The sequence below is a fragment of the Mastigoproctus giganteus genome, chromosome 9 (genome assembly GCF_048544385.1).
Source record: "Mastigoproctus giganteus isolate SK-2022 chromosome 9, ASM4854438v1, whole genome shotgun sequence".
Classification (NCBI taxonomy): Eukaryota; Metazoa; Arthropoda; class Arachnida; order Uropygi; family Thelyphonidae; genus Mastigoproctus; species Mastigoproctus giganteus.
In genome coordinates, this window is record NC_143583.1 from 218,766,858 (window position 1) to 218,784,609 (window position 17,752).

Consider the following 17,752-nt stretch of genomic DNA (forward strand, 5'->3'; position numbering starts at 1 on the left):
ACACCATCAAGGCATTGACAAGATCAATTTCTGAAGATAATCAACTGATAGTTCATAGTTCCAAACACGAATTATGGCTTCCTGAAATTCACGAAGGGTCATTGGTTTCTTTCTGGCAACTGCAGATTCCACACGATGCCAATGAGTGATGCCAATCATTGGATTCATTGGCCTGAATCCAATGATTGGCATCAATGGATTCAGGTTCGGATTGTTTCCTGGCCAGGAAAGAATTGTAATGGACTATTCTTCCAACCATTTTTTCACCTGTAACAAATGTAAACACATTACTGTCGAACTTCTAATGCAGAAATGAAGCTAAAGTAACTACAGAAGTGCCTAAAAACACTTTTCGCCAATGACAAGGAGCAGAGTAGTCCTGAAAGATGCAGTTACTTGCCTTCCAATATGGCATTTACAGAACCTTTTATAAACTGCAGGTGACCTACTCCGCAATACGAAATGCACCCCCATGTCATTTGGCTGGTAGAGAATTTCACTGTAGACACCATACAGTCTGGATGGTATTCTTCACCATGTCTATGGCAAATCGTTTGTCTCCCATCTGAGCCATGCAGGTTGAATTTCTTCTCATCCGAGAAAATAACTGACTTCCATTGCTCGGAGATCCATTTGACATGCTCCTTACACCAAATTAATTGGGCCTTTTTCATTTAATTTTTTGTGTGAGGAGGGGCTTCTTCTTAGGATGGCAGGCTACAAGTCCATTTTTGAAGAGGCATCTTCTGACTGTTACTGCACTTGCTACCTCCTGTATGTTCTCATTCTCTTTTCAGCTCAGACGAAGAAGCTTTATGGTTTTTAAGGCATCAGCACTTCAAAATGCAGTCTTGTTTTGGCATAGAGATTTGTTTGCATCCGGTTCCTTTTTTCCTATCAGAAGAACCAGTATTCTTGAGTTTGGAAAGAAATCTACTTGCTGTCAACTGATTACAAGACGCTCTATAAGCAATATGACGGGAAGAACATCCTTGCTCACATAAAGCAATGATAGCATTCTTCTTCGGTGGCATCAACTGCACATAACTCGCCATCCTGACACAAGCAACAAATGACTGCAACTCTTACAGAGTGCGCTTATATAGCTGAAAGTAACAGCAGATGCAAGATTATGTTATGACCTATGCATGCCAATCTTATCTGATGCAATCTGTAAGAAATATTGCCATATACTTTCATATATTTGGACGCGGACGACAATTAAAATTTTTAAGGGGTGATGCACTATGTATCTCTCTCTCTCTCTATATATATATATATATATATAGAGAGAGAGAGAGAGAGAGAGAGAGAGTATATCCTCTGCTGAATCAGGACAGGGTTGGATTAGTAGTGTGTCTCAATGCTGATAAAGCCCATAGTGCATTCAGTGCATATGCTGTCCGGATGAATCTGCTCAGATATATTATCTGAAAAAAAATAGCAGCAGATCCCACATACGATTCTGACTTCAAGCCATCTGTCCAAACTAGCAAGAAGTCCAAATGTTCTGCATGGTGCTGTGAATAGAGCTGACGGTAGACAGAAGAAGTAGACTTTGTCGCATTCTTGACTGAAAAGTCACATGCTGGTATTTGAGCAGGCCAGGGTGGAAGGAGCTGCTTCGGTGGTTGAGCACCTTGACCACCACAGTGTTAAGCTCTCTGAGTGGCTCTTGAACATGAATACCGAAACGGCAGTTGGCAGTCTGGTATGTCTTATAGAGATTTACTCAATGTGGCTCAAAAACGGATGTCCATATGGGATGATCTGGCAGAATGTTCAGCTTAAAGGCATACGGTAGAGACAACTGTTTTTGATGAAGTGAAAGGATGGGTCATTTTCTTCGACATAGATTTAGACAGGTGATGCTCTGAATGTACTAATAACAATATGGATGGCCTGACAGTGAATGGGGTTGTCACTGAAGTGACTTGACCCCATTCACTCTCAGGCCTATTTTTGCTATTTTTTGAGGATGCATATACCTGCGACTGTACAACAGCATTATACAGGTGCACTGGTCTGCACCCAAGGAGTGGAAAAGAAAGCACGGAGAATGTTTAGCCCTCTGATGCACTTTGTGTGTAGCTGATGAATATATTGGTGGAATGTCAGCTTTCTGTCAAATAAGAGTCCCAAGAATTTCATCTCTGCTACTAATGGAATGGCACTTTGTCCGAGTTGTAATTAAGGTTTGGAGTGAAGGTTATGCTTGAAATGAAAATGGATGTAAATGATCTTCTCCAGTGGGAACCTGAAACCATTGGTCATGGACCATAAGTAAAGACGGCCAATGGCTTGTTGTAATTGTCTCTCAATAACCCTCATGTTATATGATTGAGAAAATAGTCATTGAGACATTAAGACAGATCCTTGTGGTACTTCATCCTCTTGGCAAAACAACTAAGAGAGGGTGGATCCTACTTGAATTTTGAAAGAATGAAAGAATAAAAAGTTTTGAATAAAAATGGGAAGGTGATCTCTTAGACAAAGGTTATAAAGATCTTTTAAAATCCCAAATCTCCAAGCTGGGTCATAAGCCTTTTCTGTGTCAAGGAAGATGGACACCCATGCTCTCTTTTTAGGAAAGCATCTCGAATAAATGTTTCCAGTCAAATTACATGATCCAAAGTGTACCTGTTCCTTTGGAAGTTGCAGTGAAAGCAAGAGAGAGAAGGTCATTTGATTCTAAATACCATAAAAGACGACCATTACCGATTCTCTCTAACATTTTGCATAAGCAGCTAGTCTGCTCTTCAGGGAAGATTCTATTGTATAGCAAGAGCAGGTGGTCCACAGAATTTAGGGAAAAATGCTTAATCATTTCATAATGGATGGTGTCTGGTTCAATGGCACTAGCCTTCGTAAGGTGAGAGCTGTTTTCAGCTCATGGATGGTAAATAGTCCATTATATGGTTCAACACCCTTACGAAGGGTGTAGAACCATATAATTCAATGCTCCTTTTATAATTTTGTGTTTAAAGACCAGAAACTCTGGGGAGTAAGATGATGCTGCTAACACATTACAAAATGTTTTCCCAAGAGCACTGGCTATTGCAGTTGAGTCTGCAATAGTACATCCATTATATTCCGGGACTGATGAGGGATGTGCTGTGTATTTTCCCTTTGTTTTCTAGAAATTTTTCCAGACCACATTAGTGCTGGTCATCTGGGATAACAGAAGATGTAAACAGATCCATGACTCATTTTGTCTCTGAAAGTGGATAAAACACACTTTTGTGCATGCAACTCCTTTCACTTACCTGGAACGGGGAGTAAAACTCACATGTAAGCAGGTTATCACGGGCTAGTAACCACTTCCATAAGGGTTTTACTCCACTTCCCAGGTAAATGAAGGGAGTTGAGAGGGACAGCAGACAGAAAGATCAATGGCTGAAAATGTATGGGTAGGCAAGCGGAAATGAGCATATGCTCTATGACTCTTCCATTGATATCGTACCACAGAGTGTCATGTTCATTAAAATCCCCAAGTAAGAAAGGGGGAGGCAATTGCATAACAATATCATCAAAGTCTTTCTGGGGATGCCAGTCTCAGGTGGCAAATAAATGGAGCAGGCTGTTAATAAAAACCCCAGTGTAAGATGAACTCGACAGCCTCTATGTTGGTTATAAGTTGCAAAGGCTGAAATAGAATCTGGTTGCATATGAGGATAGCAATTCCTCCATGAGCAGGGCCATCCACAATTCTATCCTTATGAATAATTGAATATTTATTCTTTTTTGGGGGAGTATGAACACTGTCCTGTGTCTATTTCTGATTCCACAAAAAGTTCCAAGACTGTTTTGTCAGGTACTTCCTTGGTTTCGACTTCCGTGTTTTCTTGTACTACCATCGGTGGTTGGTTTTTCTCTGTGGTTACTTTACAGCTTTTACCACTTGGTTTTTGTACTGCTTGGGCACAAGGACATATCGATAATGAAGTGGCAGCTGACTGAGTTTTCTGTGCAGGTTTTTATGAACTCAGTAAATAGTAGGCAATAGGAGTAAATGACTCTTTTGGTGGTACAGTCATTTCTGTCTGAGTTCCAATAGAAAATTTCTTGGCAACCATTTCAGCATATGTTTCTGGCCTGGTATAAGGTGTTTAACTCTGCTTTAAGTTGTATTTCTCTTTCTTCCTTACACTATGGCATGATTGAGAGTATGCAGGGTGCTCTCCTTGCAATTAATACAGGTGGGTTTTGGAGCTTTATATGAAGTAATTTCATGGTTCTTTTAACCACTTAGGTGAGCAAACCCTTATCCGTAATTATGAGAGCATCCTTCTATTAAGGGGAGGGATTAAGCTGACAGATCTGTCAGCTTAACATCTGTTACAGGGAAATAATGGAGTTACTGTTTAAAGAAGTAATGCAAGAACAAGGCAGATATGAAGTTCTCTGAGCAGTGCAGACGGGCTGCAAGAGTAGCTCATGGAGTATTGTCAATGATATACAGGAATTTTTCCAGCAGGGATAAGGAGGTGATTATTCCATTGTATAAGGCGATGGTCAGGCCACACCTAGAGTACTGTATACAGGTCTGGAGGCCTCATTTCAAGAAGGATGTAGAGCTGCTGGAACGAGTACAGAGAAGGGCAACAAGATTAGTGAATGGAACAAAGGGGTGCTCTTACGAAGAAAGGCTTAAGTTTTGCAAATTACAGTGTCTGGAGACTAGGCACCAGCGAGGTGATCTGATAGAGGTGTATAAAGCCTTGAATGGTTTAAGCATGCTCAATGCTGATGGGATTCTTCCTCTAGCTCAGAATAATCACCTGAGAGGGCATAAATTCAAATTGAGGAAAGACAGATGTAGGATAGACGTGCGGAAATTTGCCTTTAGCCAGCGGGTGGTTGGTTGGTGGAACAGACTTCCATCCCTTGTGGTGGAGGTTGATAGCCTAAATAAGTTTAAGGCTCAGCTGGACAGGTATTTTGAACGAACAGAGGGGTGAAGTGGAAGTGGTTTTTTTTTTTTTTTTTTTTTTGGCTGATGCTGCATAAGTTTGCTTTCTTGCATCAAATGCCTCTACTAATGCTAATGCTAACAAGAAGTAATGCAAGGACAGGAATACTGTAGTCAGAGCATGAATTTTTTAAGGGGAAGTCTTGTCTGACCAATCTGATAGGTCATTATGATGCAGAGACCAAGGAACTGGATGCAAAAAATAATTTTGATATCATACCAAATCTTGATATCATATCATTTGGAATTCAGGAAGGCTTTTGATACTGTTGCACATAAAAGACTGCTGTATAAACTGATATCATGACAGCAATGTGGCATTAAGGGCAAGCTACTGCTATGGATAAAGGGATGGTTAAGTGGAAGAAGACAGACAGTAGTTATCAATGAGCACTGCTCCTTTGTGGACTAATGTTATCAGTGGAGATCCCCAGGGTTCAGTGCTGGGCCCATTCTTTTTAATATTTATTAATGATATTGATGAAGATATATCAGGCTTAATGTCAAAATTTGCAGATGATACAAAGGTTCTCAGGGTGGTTAATGACAGCAGCTACTACAACAAGGTTTTAAAAAATTAGTTCGATGGGCTGTGAAATGGCAGATGAAGTTTAACCTTTACGCATGCAAGATACTGCATATGGATAGCAATAATCTCAGAATAATTTATCAACTGTGTGGAACTACCCTCAAGGTAGTAGAAAATAAAAAAGACCTGAAGGATAATTGTGCAGTCAGATATGAAATTCTCTGAGCAGTGCAGACATGTGGCAGGACAGCACATGGGGGGGGGGGTTGTTAATGATATACAGAAACTTTGCTAGTAGGAATAAGGAGGTGATGGAGAGGTGGATAGGTCCTTCGATCGGTTCGCTTATGCGAGAATTTGTCTAGCGATTGAAATGCAGCGGTTCCATGACCATTATTGGCCAGTCAATATGGAGCATAATGGTCAGTCCATTTTTATTTTATTTTGTTATTTTGTTTTAGTAGTTTGATTAGTCTCTTTTGGTGATATTTCACGTTTCTCGGAACTGGTACCTTACTAGAGGGTGCTGCTAAATTGTTATACAATTGGTTTTAAATTTTAAAATGGATTTAAATTATATTCTAAATTATTTGGAGGCTTACAGCTACAGTTTCTGTCTTGTTACCCATTCTCTTCCCTCCCTATTATGATTAATTTTTAGGTTTATGTTCAATTTTCACTCTACAGTTTTGCCATACTACTGGAATTTTGTAATAATTTTTAATGCAATTTCAGTAATATATTAGGCATCAAGTGGAGGATGTGTATTTTACTGCCTCTAATGATGGCTTCATATTTATTTTACTTTATTTTTCTATTTTAAAATAATGTCATTACTTATACATACACACATATATATATATATATATATATATAAGACTTGGTAAAAGAATGTCAATAATGTATATAGACCTGTGTTATTCAACTCTTTCAGCAAACATTTACAGGTGTTTCAAAAATGATGGTCAATAACTTAAAGGTGAAAAGTACCTTCTTCTTCTTCAAGAGGAGTGTTTGCATTTACAATGGGTTTCCTCAGCCTACAAGTTATTTCTTGTTAGGAATTTTTTCCCGCCATAAAGTGCGGTTCAAGGTGTCTTGGTCGGTTAAGCCTCAGGCTGTCATGCACTCCCGTACTCCATCCATCCATGTCCTCCTAGGTCTTCCTCTTCTTCTTCCAGGAGGTATCCATTCCAGGATAGCCTTTGGATATCTGTACCTGTTTGTATCTGAAGTACAAACTAAATTAAGCAAAAAAGTCCCAGTGAACATCGGTGCGCAAATGAACCGTTTTCAAGATAATGCACATTTTCTGTTAAGATCCGTCACTGACTATGGCAGCACTAGTTTAGTGAATCCTTTGCTAAGGGTGGTTTTATTAAACATAAGATAATACATTTTTAATTTTTGGTTTCAACACCACAGGATTTAACAGATGTTACAGGATGTTCTTTCTAACACCCTTTCCCCCAACATCAGGTGTTATGCTTCTGGGCCTATCTGCTCATACTCCATGTGCGAAGCACCCATGTTCTCTAAGGCACTGAGGTACCCTGATGAATGTGTGCCTGTTGAGCTGCCTTTGGCGCTGAAATGCTTCCTGGTACAAACATGCAGCCTCGAGTGCACTTCTGTTGGCTTTACCATGAAGTGCATGTCTGTATACTGTTTGTTGCTGTAACCTCTTTCCATGTTGACTATCCTTTGACAGTATGCAAAAGTATGGCGGCATATATTTACTTTGCTGCAGTAAGTAGTGAGAATGACTTTCGAGACAGCATTGCACATACACACACACACACACACACACACACACACACACACACACACACACACACACACACACACAAAATGAAATGGGCATAAAAGAGTGAGATGACACAAAAGGTGACTATCATTTCTGACTTTTCCGAGCACTACATTTAAACAAATGTCAAATTCAGGTAAAAATGCATGCAACTAAAATAAATTTATTTATTTAAAACTGACTAATTAATATTTATTATATTTAATATACTAATCAATGTTTTATTATAGTTGTAGAATAGATGTGTGGAAATTTGCCTTTAGCCAGCAGATAGTTGAATGCTGGAACGGAAAGGCATTTGGAGTGAATGGACGGGTGAAATGGAAGGGTTTTTTTTTTTTTTTTTTTTTTTGGCTGATGCTGCATAAGTTTGCTTTCTTTCTTGCATCTTATGCTTCAACTAATACTAATGCTAATATCATAGTGCCATTCAAGATTGTACTCCTTACAACCAACTTGCAATTGAGTTTCTGGTTATCAGGCATAATATTTTATTCATCACTTGGATACAAAAATATTGTAGTTCCCATTTCTCTTGGAAATTATGACGTTCTTCGTCAATAGATCTTTGTTTATTCATACTGGTACTAAGATTTAACATGATGTTTATTATATTCAGCTTTAACTCTTCTTCTTCACCTTTTCCCACGTTATATGGGGTCGGCATTCAATGTTCCCAATTCACACTTTACATCCTCTTCTTCTCCTTTAGTTGAATTAACTTCTTAACCGGAACACATCTATTGGTTTTGGCATAGTTTTTACGACTGGATGCCCTTCTTGAATGTCAACCCTCACCATTTATCCGGGCTTGGAATTTAAGCTGCCAATCAACTAAACCTGCCGCAGCCATATAAATGGAGTAGCTCTTATTTAGTGATGAAGCTTCCTCGTGATGTCACAATTTAATAATTTTACGCAATTTAGGCCGAATTTCTAGTCACCACTGAAGAAGCAGGTGGCACTGCTTCTTTTACCTCCTGGAAACATCCAAATGGCTGACTCGGTAGAATTACTGTAACCTTGAAAATACCAATAATGTATAACTCAGCAACACGTGAGTATTTTAAAATACAATTTGGTATCCTGAAAACTTCTACATCAAAGCTATCAGATAGTACAACTATTCTACTAAGAATTCCCAGTGACTGATTATAGTTCCTTAAAAATTTAATTACCTTGAAATTTCCTATGTTTTCCTAGGTCCGAACATAATAATGATAGCCATTTTAAAAAAGTTCACAGGCCGAAAAATAAAACCACCTTTAGGTCCCAAATCTTAACCTATCACTCATCCACACTTATTTTATCTAAAATATGACTTCTTTTTATATTCAGCTTTAACTAAAGATAAAAAAAAAAGAAAAAAGAAAATTGACTCCAGACTGCTCAACATGGATAAAATTGTAACTTTTAAGGACTAAAAATATAGTATGCAAAAGCATGACTTAGCATATATTTACTTTGCTGCAGTAAGTAGTGAGAATGACTTTTGAGACACCATTGCACGCGCACACACACACACACACACACATGCACACACACAATGAAATGGGCATAAAAGAGTGAAATGACACAAAAGGTGGCTATCTTTTCTGCCGTTTTCCGAACGCTACATTTAAACAAATGTCAAATTCAGGTAAAAATGCATGCAACTAAAAATAAATTTATTTATTTAAAACTGACTAATTAATATTTATTATATAGAATAGTAAACATTTATTTATTTTATTTCTTGTTCTTTTTTTACTTATTTTTATTTTCAGGGGTTAGTGAATCACATGTTTGACAGGCCTGATATACGGTATACGGACATAACATATACTGCACCCTATGTGACAGGCATTAAAAAAAATAAATAATTGCCAGATGACTATTGGTCTAATTTTAATGAAATTTTCAAACCGCATAAAAATTACTCTAAAAGAGCTAAGTATAAAATTTCACAAAAAGTAATCCATTGGGTGTCGAGTTATTATACACAGATGAATGGACAAAGAAATAATAATCACCAGATTCGTATTAGTCGATTTTATTTAAATTTGAAATGGCTTGATCAATTTTTTCTAAAGGAGCCAAATATACAATTTTCCATCCAATAGGAGCTAATTACTACATGAAGATGGACATGGGGAGGATAACTGCTTTAAGCATATATGATATCTTCATAAGAATGTGTTTTTAAAAATGTCAGATTACACTGATCTAAGTGATCCTACACATCCTTAAGAATCTTTTATGCCACTATAAACTTGAAAAAATTTAACTTCAACAATACTAAAGACAAATACAGATGCATTTTTTTGTGGCTGATCATGGTATTGAATGAAATAAGGAAGACTTTTGGACGGTAGAATTGAGCAACACATTTTCCCCTGACTTTGGCCATCATTCCCAGAAAGAAAGTGCTCCTCAAGGTGGTCTCATCAGAGTGACATCTTTGGAGAGGAAGAGGTATTCATTTTCAGACATCAAAAACTTGGGTTTACAGATAGTATTCACTGTATATGGAAAACATTATTAAACACAGATGTGCCCATAATTAGTTCTTTCCTAAAAATTGAACAGCTTTTCCCATAACATTCATGCCTGTACAATTATTGTTTGTTTGGTTTTTTTTTAGGAGCATTAGCAACTAAGGCCATATGTACAATTATTGTAAGATTTTAATTATAAATAAGTGATGTTATACAGTGGTAATGAAACCAGTCAACTTCCTAATTACCTGAATTTCTTTGGCTTGCTTGTCCAGCTCAAAACGCTGAAAACTGATTGGTTTAAGTGAAAATAATTTATCTTCACTGACTGCTATCCAAGGAATGAAGACTTCTAGTACAGAATGAAATCGAAGGCAATTGTCTAAACATTTCTGCAGCCTTGTATGCCTAATTAAATAGTTTAAAAGCAAAGATATATTTAATCCTTGTGCAAAATTTTAAACACAACTTGTAATTCTTTTAAATTTATGTACAGTTATTTTCTAAATACAAATTTCAGTGTCAAATCAATACTTACATATATGAGGCTCACAAGAAAACAACACATACATCAAAACAAATAGTGAATCACAAAATGTACAAATGATATTTTTCTGTAAATATGATTTACTTCATGTAGTTGAAGCTAAATTCTGATCAGTGTTATGTTGAAATATCGAAAGCAACTCCAGAGCTAACAGTAAAGATTTTACTGAACTAATGAAATAGATGAATGGAGGATTTACTTTTGTTTGAAGCAATGTTAAGAAAACAGGTATGTGTTAGTTAAAGCTAAATGCGAAAGTATCTGGATTCTTTATCAGGCATGATATGAGGAAATACGTGATGAGAGCCTTATTAATCAATTTGGCCCTGGGAAGATTGTGCAAGGATCATGGGATACAATTTTTCTCAGAATGGCTAGTACTTGTTAACAGGAAGGATTGATTTTAAAAAGATATGCATGAATATTTGTATTTCTGGAAGTAGTCTTAGGTGAGTCAGACTGCTTGTTTATGGGGGGGGGGACACAAAAGAATAGTTTAATGGCAACCATATAGGTGATATTGTTGTACACGTTGGCACTAATGATATTAAGAGTAGGAGACCGGCAGAATTACTTAACAAGTACAGGTCACTGTTGAACAAAAGCCGAGAATTAGGGTTGAATTTGAAACTGTCTGCAATTCTGCACAGACACGATACAAGGGAGCATATGATAAGAGCCTTGTCGATCAATTTGGCGCTGGAAAGATTGTGCAAGGCTCAAGGGGTAGAATTTTTTTCAGCCTGGACTGTACTTGTTAACAGGAGAGACTGCTTCTACAGGGATGAGATACACTTAAATAGAAAGGGTGCAAGAATATTTGCTGATGCTATCGAGGCAGTGTTAGGTGGGTCGGAAAACTGATAGTTTGGGGGGATACAAGGACTAATAGATTAACAGTAGCCATAGGCAGAGGTCACGGTGATTTTTGCACAACTTCTATTAGAATAAGTAGCGACCTGGAGTGAAGGGTGCTGGAGGTTTCAGGGATGGGTGGCAGTCTTCCTGAAATAGGTGGGTATATGGGATTTGTTAGAGGGAATAGGAATAGGAGCATGTATGCTTGCATGTATACCAATGCTAGAAGTATAGTAAATAAATTTGATTAATTTGAAGTGTTGGTCAAGACATCAAAGGCGGATATTGTTGGGATAGCAGAGACGTGGTGTCACACAGATATAAGGAATGCTGTAAATTAAGAAAAACATAAAATCAAAAGAAGTATATCCAGTTGATATAGATGAACAGTGTACTGATGAGTCAGTTTGGTGTGACATAAGCACTGCAAAAGCAGAAATAAGAGTAGGAGTGTGTTATAGGCCTAATGACTTGAATGAGTACGATGAACAATTGTACAGAGAAACAGAGTGGGCTAGTAAATTGGAATGTCTTATAATGGGAGATTTTAACTTCCCAGATATAGACTGGAACTTGCGGTTTGGTCACTCACTCACACACTAGTCAGACTTTTGTGGATTTATTGGATGATTGTTTTCTGCAGCAGCATGTTTGAGAGGCAACCAGAGAAAGCAATACTCTTAATCGGGTTTTCAGCAGTGATAATTCGTGTATTAAGAATTTGCAGATAAAGGAACCACTAGGTGGCAGTGATCAGAGTGTACTGATGTGGGATTTACTTAAAGATTAAATTACCATCAGGGGTAAGGAAAGGGTTTTTGCTTCCGTAAGGGTGAGTACAGTGGCCTCCAACAGGTTTTAAATTCTGTACAGTGGGATCAACTGACGATGTTACCAACAGTAAATTCTAAGTGGGAAGCATTCAAGGAATCAATTGCGGAAGCTACTAAAAGTTTCATACCTATTAAGAAATATTGTTCAAGGTTTAAGCCAAAATGGTTATCTAATGAACTAATGAGACTCGTAACAGAGAAGAAAAATGCATGGGATGCATATTAAATTTTCAAGTGACTCAGAAGTCTATGGTAGATATAAGCTAGTCTGTAATCAGGTCCCACAAGAGGTGCAGGCGAAGGCAGATTACGAGAAATCCTTGGCAAAAGATGCTAAGAAAAACAGAAAGGATTTCTTTACTTATATAAACTCTAAAAGGAAGGGGGTGAATCTGATTGGTCCACTTGATATCGATGGTTCGACTGTTGATGATCCTGCTCAGATAGCAAACAAACTGAATGAGTATTCTGCATCTACATTCACACATGAGGAATTATTAAGGTTTGAAAATGGCAGAAGGTTATCAAATTTCAGCAGGATACTTAATGATTTCGTAATAACTGGGAGCAAAGTGGAGGAGAAATTGTTGAAGTTAAATATAAGAAAAGCAGCTGAGGTGGATGGGATCTATCCAGTTATATTAAAGGAGACAGCAAAGCAACTAAGCAAACCCTTAGCCATAATTATGAGAGGACTCAGGGGAGATTCCCACAGACTGGATACGTGCAAATGTATCCCCAATTCACAAAGGGGGATCGAAGGGCAACACGAGTAATTACAGACCTGTTAGTTTAACTGCTGTTCCAGGTAAAATAATGGACTCACCGGTTAAAGATGCATTGCAGGATCATCTAGACAAGACTGCAGCAATAATCCAGAAATAGCATGGGAAAGTTTGTTAAGGGAAAGTCTTGTCTGACAAAGTTGATAGGATATTATGATGTGGTTACAAAGGAACTGGATGGAAAAAATAATTTTGATATCATATATTTGGATTTCAGGAAAGCTTTTGACACTGTTGCGCATGGAACACTATTGTACAAATTGGGGCAGAATGGTATGAAGGGTAAGTTGCTACAATGGATAAAAGGATGGTTAAGTGGGAGAAGACAGAGGGTGGTAATCAATGGGTGCTGCTCTTCATGGACTAATGTTATTAGTGCAGTCCCACAGGGTTCGGTGTTGGGTCCACTGTTGTTTTGTATATTTATCAATGATATTGATGAAGGTATATCAGGTTTAATGTCGAAGTTTGCAGATGATACAAAGGTTGGCAGGGTTGTTAATGACAGTAATGGCAGTGTGCTACTGCAACAGGATCTAGATAATTTGGGCAGATGGGCTAAGAAGTGGCAACTGAAGTTTAACCTTGACAAATGCAAAGTACTACATATGGGTAGAAGTAACCCCAGAGAAACGTACCAACTGTGTGGTACTACACTTAAGGTGGTAGAAACTGAAAAAGACCTGAGAGTAATTGTGCAGTAAGATATGAAGTTTTCTGAGCAATGCAGACCGGCTGCCAGGGCAGGTCATGGGGTTTTGTCAATGATATATAGGAATTTTGCTAGCAGGGAGAAGCAGGTGATTGTCCCTCGGTATAAGACAATGGTCAGGCCACACCTTGAGTACAGCGTACAGGTCTGGAGACCTCATTTTAGGAAGGATGTAGATTTACTTGAGCGTGTACAGAGAAGTGCAACAAGATTGGTGAGGGGAATGAAGGGATCCTCTTACCAAGAGAGGCTTAAGTTCTGCAAATTGCAGTGGCTGGAGACTAGGCACCTGCACGGTGATCTGACTGAGGTGTATAAGGCCTTGAATGGGTTGAGCACGCTGAATTCTGATGGGATCCTTCCACTTGTTCAGATTACGAACCTAAGGGGGCATAAATTCAAATGAAGAAAGGACAGATGTAGAATAAATGTGCGGAAATTTGCCGTTAGCCAGCGGGTGGTTAATTGCTGGAACAAACTTCCATCTGTCGTTGTGGAAGTTGATGGGTTGAATAAATTTAAGGAGGAACTGGACAGGCATTTGGAGGGAATGGCGTGATTTTTTTTTTTTTTTTTTTTGGCTGATGCTGCATAAGCTCATACACTTGCTTTCTTGCATCACATGCCACTACTACTACTACTAGTATATGCAGAGGTGAAACTGATTCATGCAGTGCTTCTACTGGGATGTTTGTTGTTTGTTATTTGGTTTTTAGGAGCATTAGCAACTAAGGCCATATTGCTCCGGGAATATGCAGTGGTCATTCCCTGACTTTTCTGCACCCTCCGTATTTGGTGGTGACTGGCTCGAACCCTAGTCTAATCAAGAAGCATGTGCTATGCACTGCTGCTTCTTCCCACCTGGTTACGGAGGCGCCTCTCTACTGGGATATGCAATGTAATCTGGAAAGCAAGGTGGAGAGTATATCAAGGCCTACTGAGATCCTCATGGGACAAGCATATATTTTTTTTTTTTTAATGTTATGTAAGAAGTATTAGAACTTATAGTACTTAGCCGTGCTTGGGTTGGAGGCTGAAAAGACGAAAGAAGGTATTTGTTGACATTAGACTTGAACTTCTGTAGACTAATTTTCAGGAAATACGTATGAAGGAAGGTTGTTCCAGAAAACGGCAGTTGAATGAATAAACAAGGAAGATGAAAAGTTGGTTCTGTGAGTTTGAAGTTGGACAGTAAATGGCTGGTGGCGGCACGTTTTTGGACTGTTTTGAAAGAGAGAGAGGGAATTATAGAAGCCAATTCAGATGAACAGTGCTCATGAAAGTATCTGTAGAAGAGGCATGCAGCAGAAACAGTACGTCTATGAGAAAGTGAGTGGAGAGAGACTGTTAGAGATGAATCATTAATTACCTAACTGCCCTCTTCTGAATGGCATCAAGAAGACTGAGAGAGGTTTTGGGGGCACCAAAACCTCTCTCAATCTTCTTGATTAAGTGTGGGAACAATATTCCATGGCAGGGCGGATTTGCGATTTATACAGAGTGAGGAGCTGTTTGGAAGAAAAGTAACGCCGAGAGCGAAAGAGAAAACCAAGTTTTTTAGATGCAGAGGAAGCAATATTTGTAATGTGCTTGTGCCAAGAGAGATTAGAAGTCAGGGTAATCCCTAAAAGAGATATATCATTTTGCCTAGAAATCAGAGTGTCATTAAAGATAAGCATAGGAACAGAAGAATCCTTTTTGCGAGATATAAGACAACACTGAGTTTCAGAAGGGTTGAAATCAACTAAGTTATCTTTGCCCCACTGGAGAATTACCTGAAGATCGGCATTTAAGGAATTGGTAGCATATTTTCGAGAAGTTCGAGCTGATTGAGCAGGACAAGATTTCTCAAAATGGAAAGTGGAATGCAATGTGCTATCATCGGCAAAAGTATGGATAGGATTTCCAGTCAATGGAAGAAGGTCATTAATATACAAGAGGAAAAGAGTGGGGGAAAGAACTGAACCTTGAGGGGACACCGTCATTAGTGGAGAAGTTAGAAGACAGAGAGCCATCTACCATCACCCTCAGTGAGCGATCCGAGAGAAAACTGGATAACCAATTACTAAAAACGGTTGGCAAACCATAAGATGGAAGCTTGTTTAGAAGACCTTTATGCTAAACACGATCGAAAGCCTTTGAGATGTCAAGAGCAATTACTTGTGTTTCACCGAACCTTTCCATTGAATTAGTCCATAAATGGGTATCATAAGCCAGAACAACACCAGTGGATCGCCACTGACAGAATCCATACTGGCGATCATTGATCAGACGGAAGGTTTCCAGTTAGTTTAAGAGTTGGTGGTTAACTGATTTCTCCATCACTTCAGAAAGAGTAGAAGTAATTGCGCTGGGACGATAATTGGATGGGAAGGATTTGTAACCCTTTTTAGGAACTGGCTGGATATGAGCAAATTTCCACGCAGAAGGAAAAACACCTTTGGAATAAGAAAGTGAAAAAAGGTGGCAAAGAATAGGTAAGTTCAGGAGCACAGGTTTTGAGAACAAGTGGAGAAATACCATCGGGACCTGGAGCTTTCTTAGCATCAAGATTCGTCAAAATCCTTCTAACATCCTTTTGATGGAAGACCACAGGAGGCGTTGAATGGAGTGTTGGGAATTGTGGGAGGTGTTTTACCAAGATCATTAATACATGAGTTGGAAGAAAAATGGGATGCTAGCAGGTCAGCTTTATCCTTGGCTGAAGTGACAACAGAACCATCTGGTTTGGACAGAGGTGGAAGCAGAGATGGGCAAAAGTTGCGGCCAATAGCTTTGGCAATAGTCCAGAATGCTCGGCTACGATTAGGGCAAGAAGCAAGTTTTCTACTCTGGGTTGTGGATTGCATTGTTAGGATTACCGAAAGCATAAAGAGACACATTTTTACTTGATTATGCACACTAATGCTAAGAGGATAGTAAATAAATTTCATGAAGTATTGGCTAAGTTATCATTGCATATATTATAGGGATACTTTGGTTTGGTTTGGATTTATGGTGCATGGGCAACTAAGTCCATGGTGCGCAAAGTCGAATATTTAAATAAGACACAGGTTAAATAAACAACAATAAATCAATATTCAGAAATGGTAAAAAAGGCAAGAAAATTTAAATAAAAATAAAAATGGATAAAATAAATATACATGATGCATATTAAAAACATTTGTATATATGTACAGAGGTTTTTTAAAAAAGTTAAAAACTGCGGACGAGTGTATAAGGCTCAGTCAGTTGGTTAGAAGTGCTAAAACATAAACGGCGTGCATTTAAAAATCTAGGACAGTCAATAACTAAATTTTAATGTTATATGTGTGAGCATTGTGACACCATTTTAATGGTGTCACAATGCTCACACATATAACAGTCGTCAGCTCTCGGCAGGAAAGCATGCGTGATGACTGTGTCCTATGCAGAGCCGAGGTAGAAAACTTCCTCTTTATGGTCCCTACACAGACTAGATCCTCAATGTTCTATTACAGCTTAATATCATATAACTTATTTTCAGCCTGCCCATGCTAAGAGTGTTACCATTGGGAAACTAGTTTCTTTCATATTATTTGTCTATAATCTCTGAGGGGACTAACAGACAAGAGTTAGAATGGGTTACTGATTTGGTTGCGGAGTCCACCAAATGATTTCTCATAACATTTCCAAGCCACATTGATCCCAATGTGTCTGGAGATCAAGCAGAAGAAAATATCAAATTCCAATTCAGAAAGGAAATGTATTCTCTGCTGTACCTGAGACAGGACTGGATGAGGAGTGCACCTCAATGAATAAAGCCTGCAATGAACTGAGAGAATCAGTATATATGTTTGTTTGTTATTTGGTTTTTAGGAGCATTAGCAACTAAGGCCATATTGCTCCGGGGATATGCGGTGGTCATTCCCTGAACTTTCCGCATCCTCCGTATTTGGTGGTAGTAGTAGTAGTAGTAGTAGTAGTAGTGGCACATGATGCAAGAAAGCAAGTGCAGGAGCTTATGCAGCATCAGCCAAAAAAAAAAAAAAAAAATCATCACACCATTCCCTCCAAATGGTCACTGGTTCGAACCCCGGTCTAATCAAGAAGCGTGTGCTATGCACTGCTGCTCCTGCTCACCTGACTACGGAGGCACCCTCATTATATATATGATGCATTTTTAGTGGTAGTGTGTTTGTATGTGATCCAAGGCTAGCTCAATTGTGCATAGCTCAGCAGTGAAAATGCTGCATTCTGCTCAGATATTGTAG

General features: G+C 38.5%; 1 protein-coding gene across 1 annotated transcript in view; it reads right to left on the reverse strand.

The window, feature by feature from the left end:
• The window catches only part of shot (dystonin-like protein short stop), a 1,739,701-nt gene that overhangs the window by 790,721 nt on the left and 931,228 nt on the right, over positions 1-17,752 (reverse strand). Inside the window, exon 45 of the mRNA XM_090380932.1 lies at positions 10,034-10,193. Within this exon, the coding sequence (XP_090237058.1) occupies positions 10,034-10,193 (160 nt within the window). The remainder of the gene's footprint in view (positions 1-10,033; positions 10,194-17,752) is intronic.